Here is a 21,400-nt window from a genome sequence, read left to right as displayed (position 1 = left end):
TTCCAGTCCTGAGTCGTTAGAATTTGGTCTAAAAGTTGAAAACAAGCCTTTTTTTGCTGTAAGATTCTTATAATTATAACTAAGTGTTGTTCTGATAAATTGCCTTTTTTCGTAAATATTTCTGAACCAGCATAGGTTGTCCGTTCAAATCAGAAAAGAAACACTACCCTCAGCTGCAATTTGCAACCGGGATGTGTGTTCTTATGTTTGCTCTTGCAAGTGGCTAGAGACCAAGTTGTATCCTGTTACTCAAATGGTAACATTAGCAATTGATTTCAAATCCATGTATTCACAAACCATTGTTCAAATTAATTCTACAAAACCAGACATGCTGTTAAATGAGTCTTGGAGGATCCATCATTTGGCCTAATCAAACATATTGGGAAGCGGTCGAATAGACATGAACACATCCACCATCTGGAAAAGTAAGCAGAAAATAAGGGCAGAAAGAAGTTAATTACAGATTCAATTACAAAGATAAAAGTAGACAACATAAACCATGAACAACCAAATATGATTTCGTATTTTCATTTATAGAAGGGAAAAAAAGCAGTCAAGTGTTATAATTTGTGTTCTCTTTTAGGTGCTAAACCTTGAAGCCTGATGCCCAGTATAAATCAGAAAAATAATGTGAAAGAACATATCATTCATCTTCAGGGTAGCTTCCAGGTCCAAAACAAGCAAACACTATTTTTTAACTTCCATTTAATGGTTAAGGATAGTGGGGATAGTGATCTTTAAAGAAGTCAAATAGTTGGACAGTGAGGGCAATGATCTATAGAAACTCAAAATAGTTGGTAATAGCAACCGAGTCAAAGGAAACCCAGGCAGTGAAAAACAGATCTCAGAGCTGTTATTTGTGTCAGTTGCACATTGGCATCAATTTGGATGGCAATCTTGGACATGAAAAAAAGGAAATTTGTATTTTTTTCACCCCCTCAGATATCAAGGACCAATAGTTTGATTCAACCCAAAAAAAAGGCCATAAGACATTTCAGTCCATTGCTCCAGATCTGGACAAACCCCACTTGCCAAGGATAATTTTTCAATCAGGTTGAACAGCTGATATAGCATAAGAGACTTGCAAACATTCTTACAAGTTGATGCCAGCCTTTTTCCCTTTTATTCTTTTGTGTTAGCGTAACCAGATAGGTTTTGATACATTGTTTATGGTGCTAAAACAACTTTTCTCACCAATTCCCTAAGGTTGTCTTAGGTCTGCCCCCCAGCTCTTCTAGTTCTTCCGACCTCGATTGAATCACTTCTCCGTAAGGGGCATCGAAAGGCCTCTGTTTAATGTAACTGTGCCACCTCAAATCAACTTTCTCATACCTTATCAATTGTTGGAGCTACTCCTAACCAGCTCTAATAGGATCATTCCTACCTTTTCTTCATCCATATTACATCTTCATTTCACCCTAGCTCTTGACTAGCCATGTTAACCCCCAGAAACATCAAGGAAACTACATTACACAATTCTTTAATTCCATCAAACCCATTCTTCTACAAGTTTCACAAACCAACTTTCTATATAAACTTCAAGTGGTATAGCACTAGAAGCACAAAGAACTTGATTTAGCCATAAATATTTTAAACATCAGTAAGGGAAAAGGTCAAAGGTATCCCTACCTCATCAGTCACTGAAGCCCGTGCCCTACAATGTCTTTCAACCAATTCAGTTAAAACTTCTATTAGCCGCTTCTTCACCTCACCTGTTAGCATCCTCCCAGCAGCATATTCCTGAAAGACAAGGAAATACCACTCGAATAAGAAAATAAGCCAGTCATATGTCCTGCTATGCAAGAACGCATGAATGTGTCTTAAGTTCATAGAACAGAGCAAAAGTATCAAACTTTCTCCACAACATGGAACAAGATAGATTGGATGTAGCAATCTCACCTTTCGGATGTATTCTAGCTCAGCATCATCATCCAGGAAAAAGCCTAGGTACTTAATTGGTATATCTACCTGAATAACATCAAAAAAGAAATATGCAGGTATCAATGTTAATTGAATGCAGACACCAACATTCTATGCACAAACATACAGAAAATGAACAAATACTTTGGCCCTTGGAAGTGGTAAGAAGGTTAAATAGTAATCCCAAAATTCTGATTGAACAGGGGGAAAAAATTCAGAATAAAACTAAATGTTATTAATTTTGGCCTTGACTCTGATTGATGGAAACCAGTTGGTATATCAGGTAAGGCTCCTAACCTAAGGATACAGGGGAGCTCAGGCTGGGAAACCTCATCAACTTAATCATTCATTGGACTAGCTTCAGCCAGTAGGCAACTGAAGTCAACAAAAAGTAGACTGATCAGTCCTAGGGGTTGGATTCACCTAAGCCTCAAGGCCCTCAACCTGCCAGATTAGCAAATCCAGGATATTCACAGTTAGGGATATTTCTCTCTCTCTCTCTTCCTAGGTTGGTTCTGGTGGAACACAATGGCAAGTTGAGGGTTGGTCATCAAAGTCAACCCCCCACCCCGGCGGAGTTACCCCCTAATATTAATGCATTCCCTGAGTTACCCAATTTATCAGTTAGACCCCTTATTACTAACACCGTTAGTCTCAGTTAGTTTTTATTTATCCATTTCTAATGCTACCCCACATCCTAAGTTTAAACACACAATCCACGAACCATATCCCAAACTTTGAGAGGATTTATGATTGGGAGAGGAGGAGGTCGCAGATGATAGAGGGAGACAAAGAAACAAGTCAAGCTTAGGGTTTCTTGTTCAAGTTTATTCTTGTCCTTTTGAAATAATTAACTTGCTTATATCAGCATGTATATGTGGTTTCCTAACCACAGGAGGTTTCTTTGATATATTTTCACCCTCCAGGGGCTCTGAGTGATAAATTGGATAACTCAAGGGGTGGCATTAGTTTTAGGGGACAACTCAGGGGTCGTGCTGAAAATTTCCCAATAAATATCCCAGCAGCTAATGTAAAACAGAGGTGTTTCAGATTGTTTGAATACTCAAATCACAGTACAGCAGTGACTCATTGATAATTTTATTTTATGCATGTGTTTTTGAGCAATTCAAACGAACTTCGTAGAAAAAAATGACTAAATAACCTCATAATTTGGAAATGTTCTTAACCATCTGGATTTTAAATACTTAAAAACCAAAGAACTGGATTTTAAATATTTAAAAACCATTATAGCTTCTTCTTTTTTTGTCAAAATAGATGGCCAGCAATCAACCTACTAAGCAGGAGAATCCCAGCTGGATATATGAGATACATAAATCAGAACTGGACATCCAAAAAGTTCATTGCAGGCTGTGCAGAAGAATTATCTCAAAAGGGACATCAACCAGCTAAAAATGCACCTTGCTTATAAGCAAGCCAAAGTGACAAGATCCTTTAATGTCTGAACAGTTATTTTTCTCTTCCCAAGGTGGAATTATGAATGCAGAAAAATCTGTATCCAGAGGCAGATGAATATAGGAAGAGCTTTTGCAGGAGCATGCTGCACCCCGGAAATTTAATATGGGAAAAATTGATGAACAAGCAGATGATGAGTATCCATGCATGCTTTAAGTAGCTTTTTACTGAAATTGGATCAGACAAAGAGGAGAGGAGATGGCATGTTGAGAAAGTTATGTCTAGCCAGAGCAGTTTTGACAGTTGAGGCAGATATTCTCTGTTAGAGGACTATCTTCGTTGCAGGAATAAGAAACTGAAGGGGAACATTTTAGTGTGTTCGGCTGATGTTAGATAGAGGGACTGATTTGGGAGAATGGTGGAGAGGGAAAACCTGGTGAGGGAACAGGCTTTGCCAGAATGCAAAGACCATCAAGCCATAGAGCAACAATCTGAAGGATAAGTTCCAAAGGCTTTAACTGGCAGTGACAAAACTGTTCACATGTAACGCATGGGTGTTCCATTCTGTGAAGGATCCAACCTTTGAACCTATTAGGAATTGCTACAAAGTTGGCAAAGTGAAGGCCCCGAAACCCATGGGGAGGTTCAACATAAAATCCTGTCCATATCCATTGATGCTTCTAGTAATATAAATTGGCTTATTTTAGCATAGATGATAAACATAAAGGAGGAAGAAGATTATGTTGGACAAAAGGGGATTCCACAGGGCAGCAGGAAGGTTGCTTGAGATTGAGAGACCACATTCATTATGGGCCCTTGTGTAGCCCATTGGATTGATCTGACATTAGAGATACGACTACAATTCCTTAGGTCAAAGAGGAACAGCAGATGGAGTGGAGTAACATCAACATCAATCTACTAATTCATGTTGACTACCAATCAGTTCCGGGCGTACTTAGATGGCCATGACTTGTTGAGGCCAGGACTACTCAGTTTACTACCAAAGTATCCTCATTGATTGGAAGTTTGCATCATAGACTCATTGAGTGCCTTCACATTGTTGCCAATGCCATCTTCCTCTGGTGCTATTGTCGTTGCAGTTGCAGCAGTACAGCTGCATCCTCCATCGATTTTTACGCATCCCCCTATGCTCCCAATCCATCACCACTCCACCCCCCCCCCCCAAAAAAAAAAAAATTAATAATTAACAACTTTTGCCTTACACTTTTTCCTTGTTTTCTTCAATGTAGGTGCCTTGACCAGGTCCATGATTGATCACCCAGGGAATCAAAAAGCTTTGCCTCCTAGGCAATGCCTTAAAAATGTAGAGCAAGCAACAAAATCAGAAACTACTAAAAGCCTTCAAGCTACACTGCCCATACTAATATGTATACTAAGCTACAGCAACTCAACACGGCCCATCAAAATAAAATTCCACCCAAAATTGTGTGTGTGTGTGTGTGTGAGAGAGAGAGAGAGAGAGAGAGAGAGAGAGAGAGAGAGAGAGAGAGAGAGAGAGAGAGAGAAGAAGAAGAAGAGGAAGAGGAGGAGCAGGAGCCCATAGGCTTAACTGCACAAACCATGCAGAAATATGAAACTAATCCTAGTAAATGCATCAGTAACAAGTGATGGGGAGTGCTAGTTAACAGTACAAGTAGGACAATGGGAAGTCCAAAGATAACTTGCATTGAAGCCGTTAGGAAGACTTTAATTGAATTGAGTTCATTAGAAGGTCAGAAAACATCTTTATCATGACAATTCTTGGTGCAGATAAAGCCCACAATTCAGTTAACTCGGTTGTTAAAGTCATCTGATGATTAGAATTCTAGCATAGATAACTGTTTAGATGAGCTGATTTCAATCTTTATACCGGAGAAACTAGTCAAGTTATGATAGCCCTCCATCTGTACACCATAGTTAACAATGGTACTTATATATATACATAGAAGTATAGAACAATACCTTGATTCTTTGAATCATCAAGGTATAGAACTACCTCATTCTATTTATCAGGTCGGAAAGAAAGATTCAACAATAGTGACTACCGCAAGGTTTCATGGCCCTGCCTATCATTCATTTATGTATTTTCTCTTTGACAAGCAAATCAAGGTAGGGAAGTGTTTCAAATTCTGAGGGGGCTCCTGAGGCAGACATGCTTAAATGTGTCCACATGATTTCATCCTCTCCAATCTCCACTCAAAATTGCTTAGGCATCTAATACAATCTTCCAATATCACACCATGGATGATATTTGGACCTTCCTGATTAGAAGGACTACCATGCAGTAAATGATAAACTGATACCTCTAGATTTGCTCCATATTTCCTGTGATCCTCTATGGAATATTGCCCACCAGAAAATGCATATTTATTTACCTGAGGATGGAAACATAAACCCAAGTCAGTATACTGGTTTGCATTGTATAAAAGAAGAATAGAAAGATTATAATACAGGAAAGCACCGCAAAACCTACAGTCACAATTCAGTGGGAGTGTTTCAAGGGCCAAAACATATGCAGCATATCATGGTATAGTCACTCAGAAAAGTCTCAAAAAAGGTTCTTATTTGTAATCTAAACACATATGGTTACATGGCTTCTTCTTGAGATAAACCAAATAGTTTAATTACTTAATTAAAGTTATTCATCCCTAATTATTTGAAGGTTTCTTATGGGTGTCATGTGTACCTCTATACTAGCAATGATATTCAAAGAAATCATTACTGATATTTTGAGCATTCCTATTTCATTGTTGTTGTTCCCTCTGTGGTGTGAGCACCCTTTTTTGGGTGGGAGACAGGGGGAAGGATGCCTTTTCCCTGCTCTCCTTGTAGAGAAAATGTAAAGTTATGTTCATTGAATTCGAAAAAGCAACCTGTAAACAAAGAATGCTATACAAATGCAGTAATTACCACTCAAAAACCCACTCCTTAAATCCAACATCATCCCCCCTTGTTCCTCTACCATTGCAAAATGTTCAAATTTTTCACTACACATTACATTTTCATCCCAGTTGTCTCATACCGAGAAAAAAACCTGAACTCCAAAATTCAATCACTGATACATTCAACATGTATTTATATAACGAGGATAAAATACTCCTAATCTTATCCTGAAACTGAAAGACAAATTTAACTCAACTCCATCTTCTATGAATGTGCCACCATTAAAATAAACTAAAATTACAAAACTAGCGCCAAATTAACCATATAACTGCATCATTCCCTACCGAACACCGCCCCGCCACACCCCGCAACAGAAAGAAAAACCACTGGGTATCAATTCTCTCCCTTTTTCAATGTTCCCCTCATGAGACACAAAAATTCTACGGCCTTCACAAACAGATGTTTTCCATTTTCTTGTTCCCCTCATACGAGACACATGCATTACTCAGCCTCCACCATCAAATAATCAGGTAACCAATCATCAGGACCTTATCTAAAGGCAAAGAGCACACCAAGAAAGAGAAAGAAGATAAAATCTTCAAGTTCCAAATAATCTTATAGGTAAATAAATTGCCTTCTTCATATACCCAGATTCTCATGAACCCCAAAAACCCACCCAAATGAATGATATCCATCACTCAGTCATGGTCAGGATTTGGTTAAGTGTCCTACACTACTACAGGAGAAAAAACTCAAATTATGGATCACAGTTAGTTCATCTATCTCATTGGTGTTCCCCACCACATAGTAGGCAATTGTCTAGGCATCAGATGCAAACAAGAAGGAAAGATAAGTTGCCCTGCGTATCTGCAAACTAAATTTGATAATAAATAAAATCTGGATGAGAAAGTTTAAAGACATACTTTGTTTTTGATGACTTTTGCAGAGTCTGTCACATAAATTGCAGAATTTGGATCACTGGCAGACATTTTCCCATTTTCCCCCTGCAAATTCCATATAAAAGAAACAAATTATGCTTCACCAACTAGCAAAATCAATAAGACAAAGCAAATACAAAAGATGAAACTATCACTACTTCGCCACAACAACAGCAACAAAAACGTCGTTATCCCAACTAAAAAGGAAAATGGGACAAGGAGTCGGAGGGCGGGGGGGGGGAGAGGGAATGAGAAATGCAGAATTGCACATGAAAATTGAAATATATATAAAACAAACTCTTTTTTCCCACTAACTTGCCCCATCTAAGCCAAACTCTGTTTCCCCCTTCATTGCAAGTTGAAGATAAATGCAAAGGTACACACAATCATATCTTTTTACTACTACCAAGTGCCAACATGCCTCCAAATTTTCGGGATGATATCTACCTTTTACAAAATCCTCTCAGAGTTTAAAGAGCGTATGCATGGCCACTGTTGTGTCCTCTTGAGAGAAAAAGAATTAAAGCCTGTCTTCTCCTACTAAATAATCAATGGTGTCCATTTAGTTCAACAGAAAATATCCCAGAAAATTTTCTCCTAGTATAAAACTTGTTTTGGTATTTCTTCACCATTTGTCCAGTTCCTACTTTTGTTGCACATGACAATGAACAATAGCTGCGCATGGGAGACTAAGTAAAAGAATAAAACCACGTAATAAGAGAGGTCTACTTCGTGATTAGCAGTAATCATGATCCAAAATTTTGCAAAATCTCGGCAAAATTTTGCTAAATTACAGAAATTTCAAGCTGACCAACTCAAAATGCCATTCAGAGTCGAAACTTGCAATATTTCGCCAAATCAAAAAATTTGGTGACATTTTGAAAATTCCAAGGGGTTGTACCATACAAGTTTTATGGATATAATGGTTCATCTGCTGATTCCAATAGCATGTTTGCACATGGGTATGGGGATGGATCAGTTGCATCATTTGTGGACTCCATCTTTCGATATCCATCAAGACTAGCACAAACAGTTATAACCGTTCGTAATTCGGTTACAGCGCATGGCCATACGACACATTCCCTAGGGTAGGATATCTACTTTATATTGATGATGGTACCAATAGAAGGGCAATGACGGACTACAGGGATAACTTTGTCCATACCATGTCATGGTATGTTTATGTCCAGTATTCAGAATACTCCTCCATGACTCAAGATATGCATCTAGATTTCCAGTTTCGCCCATACACAACCAAGCATGTGCTAATCGCAAACACCACTTAGGGTTAGGTTTTAGGCGAAAATAACACTTCCATTGTGTTTATTGGCCTCAATTTAGGCTGTCCAATGAAAACCAAGCCAAAAGAAACACCTAAAAGCACCAAAATCAGGAGTATTTCGATGAAATTGCAAAACGAAACAAAATTTAGTTCTATGGCCATAATATGATTGACCCAACCATTGATTTCTAACCCCCCCCCCCCAACATTAAAAATAAAAAAATAAAAATTATACATAACAAAGATCTTCCGTACATGATATCCTCTAGACATTTAGAAGTGAAACTTGGTAAAAAGTAGTAGTTTCATTACATCTTCATTCCTATACACTTATCATTTTTGTTTATTTATTTATTTTAATCCACATTTGCAGTAAAAGTAACTACAGAACAGCAACCAAGTAGGAATCATGATGATATTCAACAGCTAGTATAAGATGGTAAAGATTACAAGGATATAAAAACAAAACTTAATCAAATATTCATAAGGAGTTTGGCAAAAGAATCCAGCATCCATATTATCATACAAGAGGAAGCAAGAGAGTCAGAATACCTGCAGGGCAGGGAAGAATGATGATTCAATCAATGAAGGCTTGTGATATCCAATTCTCGGAGCAACATCTCGTGTCATTCTGAAATAAGGATCCTGAGCAGATCAAACCCCCCAAAACCCCAGTTGGCATCAGGGTTTAGTTAGAAGAAAAGAAAGATGCAGTTACCTTGCTTCTATGAGATGCAAAAAAAATGAGAGAGAAAAAAAATTCATAAAAGCCAATGGTGAAAAGGTTCCAGTGCAAGAGAAAAGTTTACTTGGGTAGAAGAAGACCTAAATACAGAACTCTAATCAAGGTTCAGAATACCAGTATAAGGTGTCATATCAGTAGGGTGTTTCTAATATACAAATTGTATTGTATCCGCAATACATGTCAAATGGTGCAGAAATGCATGAAAATGGTAAGGTCCATCAGGATACACATGAAAAGAACACTTGCGAGAAAACAATATAAACAAGCAATATAAAATCACTCCGTCATGCATTAAAAAAATGCAGGGAAGAAGGTTCAAGAAATACGTCTTCGTTTTCTGGCAGAAAAATCATGGATTTGATTTCAAATTCTTGTTAGACTTTGATGCATCCAATAGCTAAGTTTAATCTAAACGCACAGACTTATAGCAAACAACTTTATCTGAACAAAATTTAATAAAATCAAGTATCTTAAAAAACCATTCACTTTTTCTTATGAAATCTACTTCAATCTTTGACTTCAACTAGTTGGGATGCAAAGGCTGATGAATTTCCACTACTTGAATCGTTTTCAAATGTTGAATGGAAGCCCCAAGGTTGCAAGTGTGAAAAGTACAAATTTTTTTCGAAAAAGATTACGAGGTTTTCAAGGTGAGTTTTTGGGGTTTCTTTGCCACCTCAAGCTTGCTGCATTTGTTTCTGGATATCGAACTGAATCGGCCAATATTTCAGTACATATGTACACTTAATGCTCACTTAATGTCTTTATGTCAGACATATCAACAGTACCAATATATATCGAGTGTATCATATCCTATCGTAACAGTACAATATACTAGAGATACTACTTTTCATGAATCAGGGGGAAAAGAAGCTTATTGGCCAGTATCATGCCAGTATCAGACTATGCGAAATGATAGACCCTTACTTCAAACAATCCTTGTGATTCATATGCATACATATTACAAAATCTTCTCAGTGGCACACATACATTATTTTAATTTCAGCTTACCTCCCATTAGATGGGCCACAAAAACAAAGTCCCATAAGCAAACCTGATTAAACAATCATCACCTTTCATAATGTAAAGAATTCTTCTCCTTAAGCATTTTCACGAAATTCGTGCACATTATACTAGCCCTGGGGAGATCTGGTAGGGAGAAGGGAGAGAGGGAAGCAGAAAGAGAGTCTTGAGAGAATGACTATGATCATTTAAAGTAGATCAATTGACTAATATCCAGTTCACTTCTGACAAGGAAATGGACCATCCATTTCCTTGCAAATGTGTGAAATGTGTCCCAACATCACATAAAAAGGTTGATGTCCATTTACAAGTCACATCATTTTTTTTATTTTTTTTACAACTCTTTGATGTGACTTATAAATGGATTTCAACCATCAGATGTGATGTTGGGACACATGTCATACATCTACAAGGAAATGGATGGTCAATTTCCTTGTCAGAAATGGACTGGATAAATTTCCATATACTAATTTGGAATCACCAACATGCAAGCCAGCCAAATGGATCCTGTCCCGCATAAATATGCCACTTATGGTATGTATCACTCTAGCCTATATTGAGAACTATTTCTAAATACAGAAAATGTTATGGTACTAATTAGAAAGAAAATAATTAACTGTCCACAAAATTATAATGACAAAAAATAGGGAATTTTTTAGCAAATATAAAAAGCAGAGGATGAAATTCGTGGTAACAGAAACATCTTTGAAAATCCATTTGATGGAAGTGGGAATGCAAGACAAGCATACATTTGGACAACCTACAATAACAACACCTCCAACAAGGAGCCTCATACAACAAAATACCCTGATACACCATTACACCCAAAAGCAAATTGGAAAGAGAGATGGATATAGGCTCAGTATTACAACATTAGCAATTTTTTTTAAGTTTCAATATAAATTTGTCAATTTTTTATTAATTACTACACAGAAAACATAAAATGATATATGTTTCAAGTTGCTCAAACGAACTAATAAATTAGGCAGAACCAATTAGAGATTTTAAACCAGAAACATTACAACTACATGATGTGGCCAAAACAAATAAATAGTCAACAAAGAGGACCATACCTGGTCAATTGCACATGGAATCAAGCAACGGAGATCATCATTGCCATGGAAGAGATGGGGGAATGAACTGGGGAAGGAAGGAACAGCCTGCAGTCAAACTTAAGATGTTGAGTGGATTCAATAGGTAGTAATGATCTATCAGGGTAACCCTGAAGAGACAAGCACCTTAGCACAGCATTACACATCCAATTTAATTTTAAACACACACTGTTTTCCTGTTTTTGCTTTCTCTTTGAACCCAGTGTAGTTTTGGGCAAGGCAAGATATACTCATATACTAATTTCCAAATTGTGTATGAATTCCCACTCCTTTGGGAGGCCCTCTCACCTCTCCTGGGGGAGGCCCTCTCACCTCTCCTGGGGGAGGCCATCAGAAAAGTCCACACTAACCAAGTAACCAGCACAAAGACAAAGCATTCCTGGCTCTCCCTTGCATCATCCTACGGTCCATCCTACTGTTATCACCAAATGTCAGTGTCAACAAACCCTTTGCAGCATGTCAGCCCTCCTGGAGCTTCTGTAGGTCTCCCTTCAACTTCCTGCATCCCTCTAACCCCTGCCAAGAAATGATGTAAATCATTTCCAGGGGTTCCACAGGGCCTAGGGTTGATTCCGTAAACCTAGGACCCCTAATTCGATGCAGGGGTATTTTGATAGTTTTCCCAAATTTGTGATAACAAGATATAGGTCCCAGAAGGTCCAAGGTATTGTTTGGACCTTAGGTATATTTTTATTTTATTTTTCTGAATAGTATTTTTTCAAGTTATTCAAAAGTCCTCATTTAGGTAAGATTCAAAAGTTATGTTGGGATCCCATAATTAGAGTCCATTTAATTCTCCTAATCTTTAGGACTTCATATCTACTCTTAGAATTTGGAATGGAGTCCTCTAGAGTTAGTTATTGAGTTTTCTTGTTTGAGTCATAGTCTTAGTCAAGTAGTAGTTAAGCTAGTTTTGTTGGTTTTCCAATTTAGGAACCGTTTGTTTACTGATGAAGTGGAGTGGGAAAAAGTAAATTTTTCCATGAAATTCTAAAGTGTGGCTTGTTGGTTCACTAGGGTAGGAAAGTTGGCAAACAAGCCTCCTTAATTCAAGGAAGCTTGACTGCTAACATGGCATGCAGACTTTCCCACCCCATCCCTTTTCAAAGTCCCACTAAATAGGTGAAATTTTGTGGAAAAGTGTGAAAAAAAATAAAATGGGACCCACATTTGAAAGTTTTTCACAAATCCTTTCATTTCCGATTCCCCTACCCCATTACATATGGGTCCCACATATTTATTTTTTCCACCCCCTTTTTCCCACCCCACCTTTGCAGACAAACGGTGGCTTAGTGTCTCTTTTTTTTTTTTTCAACTTCTCTTCTTTATTTGAGGCTATAAATAAAGCCTCCAAACCATGTAATCTTTAAGTTGAACTGACTATAATTAATCCAATCTTGGAGGCAAGAAAAGCCGTGATTTTCTTGCAATGGATTTAGAGTGATTTCGTCTTCAATTTCAGCAAGTGATCTTCAAATCCACTAGCAATTCAGCACTCATAGCAGCCTCTCACCATTAACCAAGTCAGTACAGCCCCTCCTCCCCTCCCATCCCAGCCCTCCTCACTACAGCCCCGCCCCTCCCAGCCCCTCCTCCCTCTTCCCTAGCTCACGCAAGACATCCCCCACCCTTTCCTCTCCAATGCAGACATCCCAGCCCCTTCCCAACCCCTGCAACACCTCTAGGACCCCTTCCCGTTCAGCCCTAGTTTATCCCTCACCCTCATCTAACCCTAAACCCCTAGTACAGCAGCCCTTTCCCCTCCCATTTCTTTCTTCTTCTTTCTTCTTCTTTCTTCTTTTTAACCTGTGGCAGCTTAGGAATTCAAGAAAACCCTAATTGCAAAAGTTTCCCAACCCAAGAAAAATCAAGATTACAAAAAAGAAAGAAAGAGAGAGCAAGATCCCATCAAGAATCCCAAGATAGGAATTTTCTGAATTCAAAAGGGATCTGGGTCAAAAACCCCATGCAAACAGGACCAAAACACACTTTAGGGCTGTCAGGACAGAAATGAGCGGCAGGAAGCTCTTTGCTGCCGCTCTACATCAGCAGCTTTTGGTTACCTTGGGTACAAATAGTCCCGAAGTGCCTCAATTAACCTAATTTTTTATTCCCTATGAGCCCCATAGTGAATGCTAAAGTAAATGGCACCCATTTGAGGTCTTAAATTGAATGAAAATGGAGTGGGCTTTATGTCTGGGGACATTAATGTAACTGTACACTTATTGAAGGTACATACTGTAGACCTTATGGAATGAAATGAAATGTCTTCTAGGAAGGGTGCTAAAAAGAAAAAGGACGGACTGAGACTTGACCTTGCAATAGGAAAGGGTAAACAAGACAAGGTTGGGTAAGTAATATGTATAAACCTATTTTAGTGTGTAATTGTAATGTTCTTAATGTTCTTTTATCCTTAATGAACATGTTAACATGAGATTGTTAGATGTAATCATGGTTTAAGACAAGAATGGTAGTCATACCATACCTTAACGTTTGTTTTTATATTTAATGGATTGTTATCATGCAATTGTATAAATTAGGATCATGCTTCCATGTTTAATTGCTACCCTATGAACCATTCTAATGATGCCATATGGGCTGTATCTTACACGTAAAAGAGAATGGTTCATGATTGAAACTAAAACCAGAAACATTAAAAGATATAGACAAAAAATGAATAAAAGCTATTATGCTGACGAGCACCACTTCTATAAGCCCTAGTACCTAGTGTACCCAAATAGGAAGATATAAAGCAAGACCAAAAAGTGGAAAGATATGGTCTAGGTCGCTAATAACTACCTACGAGGGATACTAGGCCTTGTGCTAAGAGACTAAGATTGGGAACCCAATAGGGGAAACCCTCAAGACTGAGACTAAGACTGATGCCACTTGTGTGGTTTACATTGAGGTATCCTCTTTACATGTGAAGCTTAGGTCTAAGACTTAAGAACGAATGGAAGTAAATGAATGAAAAGAAAAAATGGTTACGACACTGAATTGAAGTTTTTACTTTAACAAAGAATGGAATGAGTTGCTTGTTTAACACACCATAATGCTCGCATAGTTGTGCAAATTACTTATTGGGCTTGTGAAGCTCATTACTTTTAGTGTCAATAGATGCCCAGGTCTAAGATAAAGGCAACAAGGTTGACACCATGATTGTCAACGCGTCTGCCTAGGCGCCTAGGCCCATTTTGGGTCAAGGCAACCTAGTGTCGCCTTTGTTTTCATTGCCCTCTATCACCTCACCTCACCTTGTCGCCTTGACAAACATGGTTGACACGAAGGTGATAGTTTCTTGTTTAGTCTTGTAGAATATAAAGCTGATCTTTAAATGTATGTATGACATAACCAAGGTTAGCTGGCCCATAGAGGTCTAAAAGTTGGGCCCAAAACAGCCCCCTAGACATGCAGAACCTAGGGCTGGCCAAATGCCCTAAGGGGTATTCTGGTCATCATTTATGCCCCTCCTTGGTGTGTCCTAAGTCTAGTCGAATTCCTTGCCTCTCCAAGTCTTAAGGAGTCCAGAACTATTTTATTTTCTTTAATTGTCTATGTCTTAGTCAAGATAATTAAGAGTCCTAGTCTATGTGAGAATCTAAGTTGGAATCTATTTGCAAGATTCCTTTTGGATAAAAAAATTCTATTTTCTTATTTCTTGTGGTCCTAGTTAGTTGGCATTTGGCAATTCGTTATTAGTTTTGTAAGTGTTTTTGAAGTTTTTTGTGTTGTTACAAGTAGTTAAGTCCAATTAGGTTTTCACGATTGAGGGTCCAAATCTGATTGCTTTAATGTAAGGCTATTTATAGCCCCCATATTCTTGAAAAGAAGTGGGGTTGAAGATTAATGAATTGAAAGCTTGGAGTTGGAGGAGATACCACACGACCTGGGCTGAGTGTTTTCAAGAAATTCCACCATTGTTCTTGGTGATCTCCTTCAACTCAAGTGCAAAGCAGCCCTCCCAAAGCAGTAAGCAAATCCCATCCCTCTTCCCCCTTTCCCTATGTTACACAAGAACCCCTAGACCCCTCCCCTTCCATCGCAAGACTCCTACAGCCCTTGCCCTACCCTGCGGCAGCAAGTTTACCCCTCCCCCTCCCCTCCTAGCCCTTGTGGCAACAACCCCCACTCTCCCCCTTTCCATACACCTAACAGCAACCTCCCCTAAACTTTCTCTCTCCTTTTCCCCCTCTTATTGATCATTTGATCGGCAGTTCTGAAATTTCAGAATCAGAATAAAAGAAAGAAAAGCAAAGAATGAAAGAAAGGGAAGAAGGAAAAGAAGCAGAAAATAAGGAAAACAAGAAGAAAAGAAAGATCACCAAGTGAGGCTACAGCCAAAATCCATTCAAGAATCCTTCTTCCCCTAGCTGCAAGATCCTACACTATCCCAAGGCTGCACCGCAAGCTTCCAGGGTAAGTTTTGTTATCTCAAACCTACCCATACTAACCCTAGTTTATCCCATTCCTTTTCCTACAAACCCTAGTTCACCCCATTCCTTACCAAAACCTCCCATAACCAAAGATACACAATTCGTTAGCCATCCAGGATTTTTGCTAACCTAATCTTTCCCAAGTTTCCCATACAAACTATCCCTTAGGATACTCGAAGTCAACCCACAAATAAAATCCTAACCCTTTGATAACCCATTTATTTGCTGCTTCCACCTAAAGAAAGGTCCAAGAGGTAAACCCAGATGCTGGGTTACATCAATGTATATATCCAGTACTACGGAAAGTACATGGATAGTTATAATTTAAGCTGGGACTTCAGCACATCTGTATACATTGTGAAAGAGTAGTACACGTGCCATTTGTTGGGTCGTGAAAGTTATGACCAAATGTCAGTGTCTACAAACCCTTTGCATAATGTCAGCCCTCTTTAAGCTTCTGTTGATCTCCTTTCAATGTCCTGCATCCCTCTGAACCCTGACAAGAAACTCCTGCAGTCTTGCTTTCAGCTACCCTCCTGAGTGATCATCATTAATCTCAGCCCTTCTTGCGCCTCTAATGAGCTACCTACTTCCTTTCTGCTTTTGCCTTTGACTTCCAACCTGCTACCTATAGTTCTACCAAGTATCCTTCCCACTCTTACCTTTCCTTCTTTTGGAGTATGCCCCACTCCAGCTGTCCACTTCAATCCTCCTCTTACATTTCATCTTCTCTCCATCCTTCATCTTCTAATATTACTAGCCCTCCTCTTGCATTCCATGGAGGGAGCCCTCCTTCACAATCACCCGACTCTGCTGACCTTAATGAGCCAGTTCTTTTGCTCAGTCCTCAACATTCTTCTCATTCCCCTTTTGGCCTTTCACCCCTCTCCTCTGACCCAGCTCTCTTGACTAGTCCTTTTTTGGCCCCAGATTCTCTCAGTGTGCCCATTCTCCCTCCCACTAACTCTCTTCAGTCTTCTACCGTCCTAGACCCTTCTCTCCATGTTTATCACCAGAGCTCAGCAATAGCTCCCATCCTTATCCAAAGAAATGGCCATAAAGACTATGCCTTGCCTTTTAACGAGAAGATTTTGAAATCCAGGTCCGCTACCAAAAACTGAAGAGTTTACTTTGTAATTGCCAATTCTATCCTGGTTCAATTTAAATAACGGTTGGATTCTTTAGAGGTCATGTGATCACTTAGGTTGTCACATAGCTTAGTAATTAGCTTGTAAGTAGAACTCCTATGCCTCCATGATGAGTTTACTTTGTAATTGCCAATTCAATCCTGGTTTAATAAAGTAATGGATGGTTTATTTAGAGGTCATGTGATTAATTAAGTTGCCACATAACTTAGAAATAAGCTCGTATGTAGGACTCCCATGCCTCCATGCACAAGGCAAGAAGTTCTGTAATGTTTAACGTAAGGCTAAGACTAGGACTAGGATCAGCTTTGCCCCAATTAACCCAGAAAATCAGAGAAAGAGAAACTAGGGACAGAAATTAGTAACTTAAAAGTTTAAAACAAACCAACCACCAATATACGATCATCCCTGGTTAGAATGAAGCCTGTACAGTGGTGAACAACTAATAAAACTTTTGTTCAGCAAAAAAAAGCCAGAACAAGAGAGAGTCTAAATTAGCACTAGAAGTAAAGATAAGCAAATACAACTCCCATGCAAAATATATGACTTTATGATCAGATGACTCAGGAGAAAACCTACCTGCACTGGTGGAAAACTAATTTTTCCAATATGATCTTCAGGAGTAAAACCAAATATTCCCACGACCTGCATTGCACCACTTGACAGAATAATCCTTGTTAAGGGGTTAGGACAATCAAAACAAAGAAGAAGATGTGGATGATGCAATTATGCGAAAGAAAAGGAAAGAAATTGTGAGAAACCTTTCATACAAGAGTTTTAGAATAAATCTCACCTTGTTAAATGTGACACATTTTGCAACTTTCACCATATTTTCGTAAAAGGCACTGCAGTAAATAAGTGTAGCATAAGCACAACAACATTAGAACACAACCTCCACCCCAAAAAAAGAACTTCCTAGCATGGGTAACATTAACTACCTAGCTTGGAAGAAACCCAGAGCTAGTTCAATTCAGTTGACAGTGTCAACAGAAGTAAACAAGCAAGTTGTTTTAAAAAATAAAGCCATACATAGGTTGCCTAGTTCACACTTGAAACCATATGCTGCTTCCACAGGTTCCTCCAGAGCTTTGGAAACCTTGAAGATTGGGTTGAACCTAGCATCATTACGAACTCCACATACAAGATTTTTTTTTTTAAATAATAAATAAATAAAAAGCCAACTCACTTGGAGGCCTTTGAAGTTTGAACATCATCAAACAAACCCAGGATGAAAATCTTAACCGTTGAATACAGAAAAGAAATTTCTGAGATACATTTGGCCCAATGTCAAATATATACAAAGCACCAAATGGACTTCCACATTCAAACAAATGCAGTATCCTTTGTTGCCTTCTTAGTTTAAAGGCCTTAGACCAATGTACTATAGATTACTTCTCAAAGTGTGCCCTGTGTATTCTTCCTCATTCTAAAGTCTCTACAAAGATAATTCAAATCAAGCAGCTTAAACTCTGGGGAGGAAATGCAACCAGTTTCTTTGTGCATCACGATGTCTTTCTTTAACACCTCCAATTTGTACCTGCTTTCGTCCATATAAGTCGGTGTAAACAAGCATATTAGCCATTGACTACCTAATCCACAAGAATTGGAAGACTAGATGTTCTACTTCTACCTGCTAACAGTGAGCTCAAAAGTCTACATATGCCTCCAGGATTATGCCCATAGGTTATTATTCCGTAGTAGGAATTGTGGATTTTTCCAATTTACAAAGCAGTTTATTATTATTATAACTTCTTCTTTTTTTGGGTGGGGCGGAGCGGGCGGGGGCTATTTTATCAAGTATGCTCTGGTTTGTTCTTTCTCAAATGGGGTTTATGAAAAATACTACTCACCAGCAATGCATTTACATCTTTGTTTAATATGATCTCACAAGTCCAGAAAATAAAACAGTAGCTCCCTAAAATTGAAATCTCAATTACAAAAGGTAAATTATACTCACCCTCCAACATAATCGAAATCTGAGAAAATAAAGGTTTTAGTTATGTCAAAGCCACACGCTATAATATCTTTTGCATTTTCACGAGCAAGTCTTTTACTCTCTTCCACCGAGAGGTTTTTCCACATGCACTTCTCGTCATCTGTTAATTGAATTACCAATGGGACCTTGAAAGCATCTTGCAAGTATCTGCAAATGATTGTGCACAAAGCTCACAAGCTTTAACCCACGACAATACAAGATCCAAATATTGTTCACTTCTAATTAAATATATATAAATACTGTTCAGTTATGAGGAAATGTACTTGGTGAACATGAATGGAATGAGGTGGCCCAAATGCAGAGCTTCTGACGATGGCCCTCTTCCTGTATATAAGTAGAATTTATCTCCTCTTTCATATGCATCAAGTATCTCATTAAAATCCCTATAATTAGAAAAAGAATACGTTTTGTGTCAATCCATGAACTAGACAGCCAGGTGAGAAAATAATAGAATTGAATCAGGAAATAGAAACCTGTGAGCAAAGAAGACGCCTCGTCGAAGAAAGACATGAGCGGGGCGAGATGTCAACCGTTCAACACGACTGACTAGTGATTCATCGAGTCTTTGACACCCGAACTTATCAATAAGCTTATCATAGTCGATCTTCCCCCCATCCTTTGTTGCTACCTCCCATGGATTCACAACCTGCTCCTCTTCTTCCTTGTGCTCTTCCATTTCATTATTCTCCATTTCTCCTTTTCTGTAATCAGAAGTTGAACAGGAGGAGCAGAAGGTTGAGCACTGACCAATGATGACCAAGAATAGTCTGAATAGATGACACGAAATTTGGTCTCACACATACACACACTCTATACAGTAACCATTGAAGTATTTATTCAGGAGCCAATAAATAGATACCCAACAGAGGTAAAATGTATGCTTAAAAATTAGATAAATAACAACAAAAGAGAACAATTTTTCCCAATTATTGAAATACTCAGAATTTAATGAAACGATAAAGACAATAATGAGATAACCAAAGATGCAGTGAACAGAGGGCAGAGAAGATGAACGGGCTTACCGATAACAGACCCGCCGCTCCTGTCTACTGGGAAAGAGAAGAGGAGGAGGAGGCAGGCACCCTCTGTGAATGGAGATGGCACTCAATAGGAACTCCCTTCTCCCGGCTCCCGCTGCACTCGATAGGGAAGTCGTTTCTTTTCCAATGTTTAAAAAGGCAGTGTTTAGATCCTCGGAGAAATCAGATTTATGGTTAACAGCGATGCTTGGATTTAATCTGATTTCAAATCCTTTGCTACAAGAAAACCCCCGGATACTTTTGATACGACTTGGAACATTAAAAGTGAGTTGGCGACCGTGGGCTGCAAGACAATGCGAAAATGGTCCAATCTAACCATATTTTCCTTTTACCAAAAAAAAAAAAACCATATTTTCCTAGGTAAATAAACTTAAATAAAAAAATATAGTTTTTTATGTGTTGGTCTTTTTAAAAGACCATAAACTAATATTAGGTCTCCTTAATACAATATATTACGTGTAGGTCTCAAGCAGACTAACACCGTTAGCCAGTGTTAAGTATATTCAAATTTCAAACATAAGAGGAGTGTCCTTCAAGTTATTTAATACATTGTGTTAATATATGGTTTTAAAAAGAGATAATTGGTCACTAAGCATTAATTATATGGTTTACAAATATATATATATATATATATAGAGCAAATTGCACGGACACCCCAAAATGGAGGTTTTAAAGCACTGATACCTCACTTCATGTTTAAAAAGCACAGAGACCCCAAAATTGGATTTCCGTTGGTATATTTGTCAAATTTATCACATTCATTAACCTAGTGGTCATCCACACATAATAGACAGGATGTTCTCCATGTCCTCTCACGGATTGATTACCGGTCTTGAGCATCCAGGAGCCCTTATCTATTATATGCAACATTACCGCTCTATGATGATAGTGGGCATGCTTGACCCTTATGACCCAGCCACTAACATCATAGGTTTACTAGCTTCAATACCCATGTTGGAAGGGTAGTAATACTCATTAGATTTCCTAGCCAAACACTTCTAGACACCTAACATTCATATACTTATATCTAGATACATACTCATGTAAGTTCACTAGGGTAATGGGCGAACCCATAACCCTAGATAATAAAAGATATAAAAGAATCTAAGTCTCAAAACTGATCTCACACACATTCTCATATCATTATTCAAAGAATACTGAAAAATATAAGCAATCATATTTTCTTACCTTTCAACAGTCACATACATAATCACAAGATAATACTAAAACAAGGCAAGACATCAATAATGAAAATTAATTAACAGCATTAAACATGCAATATAAGGTTAAGTATATTCTTCACCTTTCACTTTGATCATTTCTCCTAAGTCCCAAAATTCACTCCCACAAGATAGTGACTAAAAGATAAATAAACATATTCATGCAAGATGATTAATAATCATAAATTAGAGTCAATTTGGGTTTCAAAAGATATCCCAAGATCTTCTCACGAAAACAAAATCCTGGCCA

The 21,400-nt window shown here is 38.3% G+C and overlaps 1 protein-coding gene across 2 annotated transcripts; it reads right to left on the bottom strand.

Annotated features, from left to right (window-relative positions):
- Nucleotides 1-69: 69 nt before the first annotated feature.
- Nucleotides 70-20,106, bottom strand: LOC149004684 (tryptophan--tRNA ligase, cytoplasmic-like). 2 transcript variants are annotated; one of them, XM_089169606.1, is made up of 13 exons: nt 19,913-20,106; nt 19,364-19,657; nt 19,154-19,273; nt 18,852-19,037; nt 17,688-17,739; nt 17,474-17,539; nt 11,278-11,364; nt 8,989-9,081; nt 7,140-7,220; nt 5,637-5,708; nt 1,900-1,968; nt 1,630-1,740; nt 70-417 (listed from the first exon to the last, which is right to left on the bottom strand). In XM_089169606.1, exons 2-13 carry the CDS (start codon nt 19,579-19,581, stop codon nt 367-369), a joined length of 1,206 nt encoding a protein of 401 aa, XP_089025732.1. In that variant the 5' UTR covers nt 19,582-19,657; nt 19,913-20,106; the 3' UTR covers nt 70-366. The 2 variants fall into 2 exon arrangements, with proteins under 2 accessions (XP_089025732.1, XP_089025731.1); XM_089169605.1 differs by having other exon boundaries at nt 19,364-19,591.
- Between the last annotated feature and the right edge of the window lie 1,294 nt (nt 20,107-21,400).

This window comes from Hakea prostrata, chromosome 9, assembly GCF_041222555.1.
Source record: "Hakea prostrata isolate BN-2017 chromosome 9, UWA_Hpros_2, whole genome shotgun sequence".
Taxonomy (NCBI): Eukaryota; Viridiplantae; Streptophyta; class Magnoliopsida; order Proteales; family Proteaceae; genus Hakea; species Hakea prostrata.
This window is presented reverse-complemented; position numbering and strand designations above follow the sequence as displayed.

Excerpts from the sequence above, each read along its gene's own strand:
- LOC149004684 (XM_089169606.1), bottom strand. The coding sequence starts at position 19,581 with ATGGAGAATAATGAAATGGAAGAGCACAAGGAAGAAGAGGAGCAGGTT. Across the intron at positions 9,082-11,277 it reads TTCCATGTGCAATTGACCAG|GATCCTTATTTCAGAATGAC; the intron begins GTATGGTCCTCT and ends TGATCTGCTCAG. Across the intron at positions 5,709-7,139 it reads CAAAAGTCATCAAAAACAAA|GTAAATAAATATGCATTTTC; the intron begins GTATGTCTTTAA and ends TTCCATCCTCAG.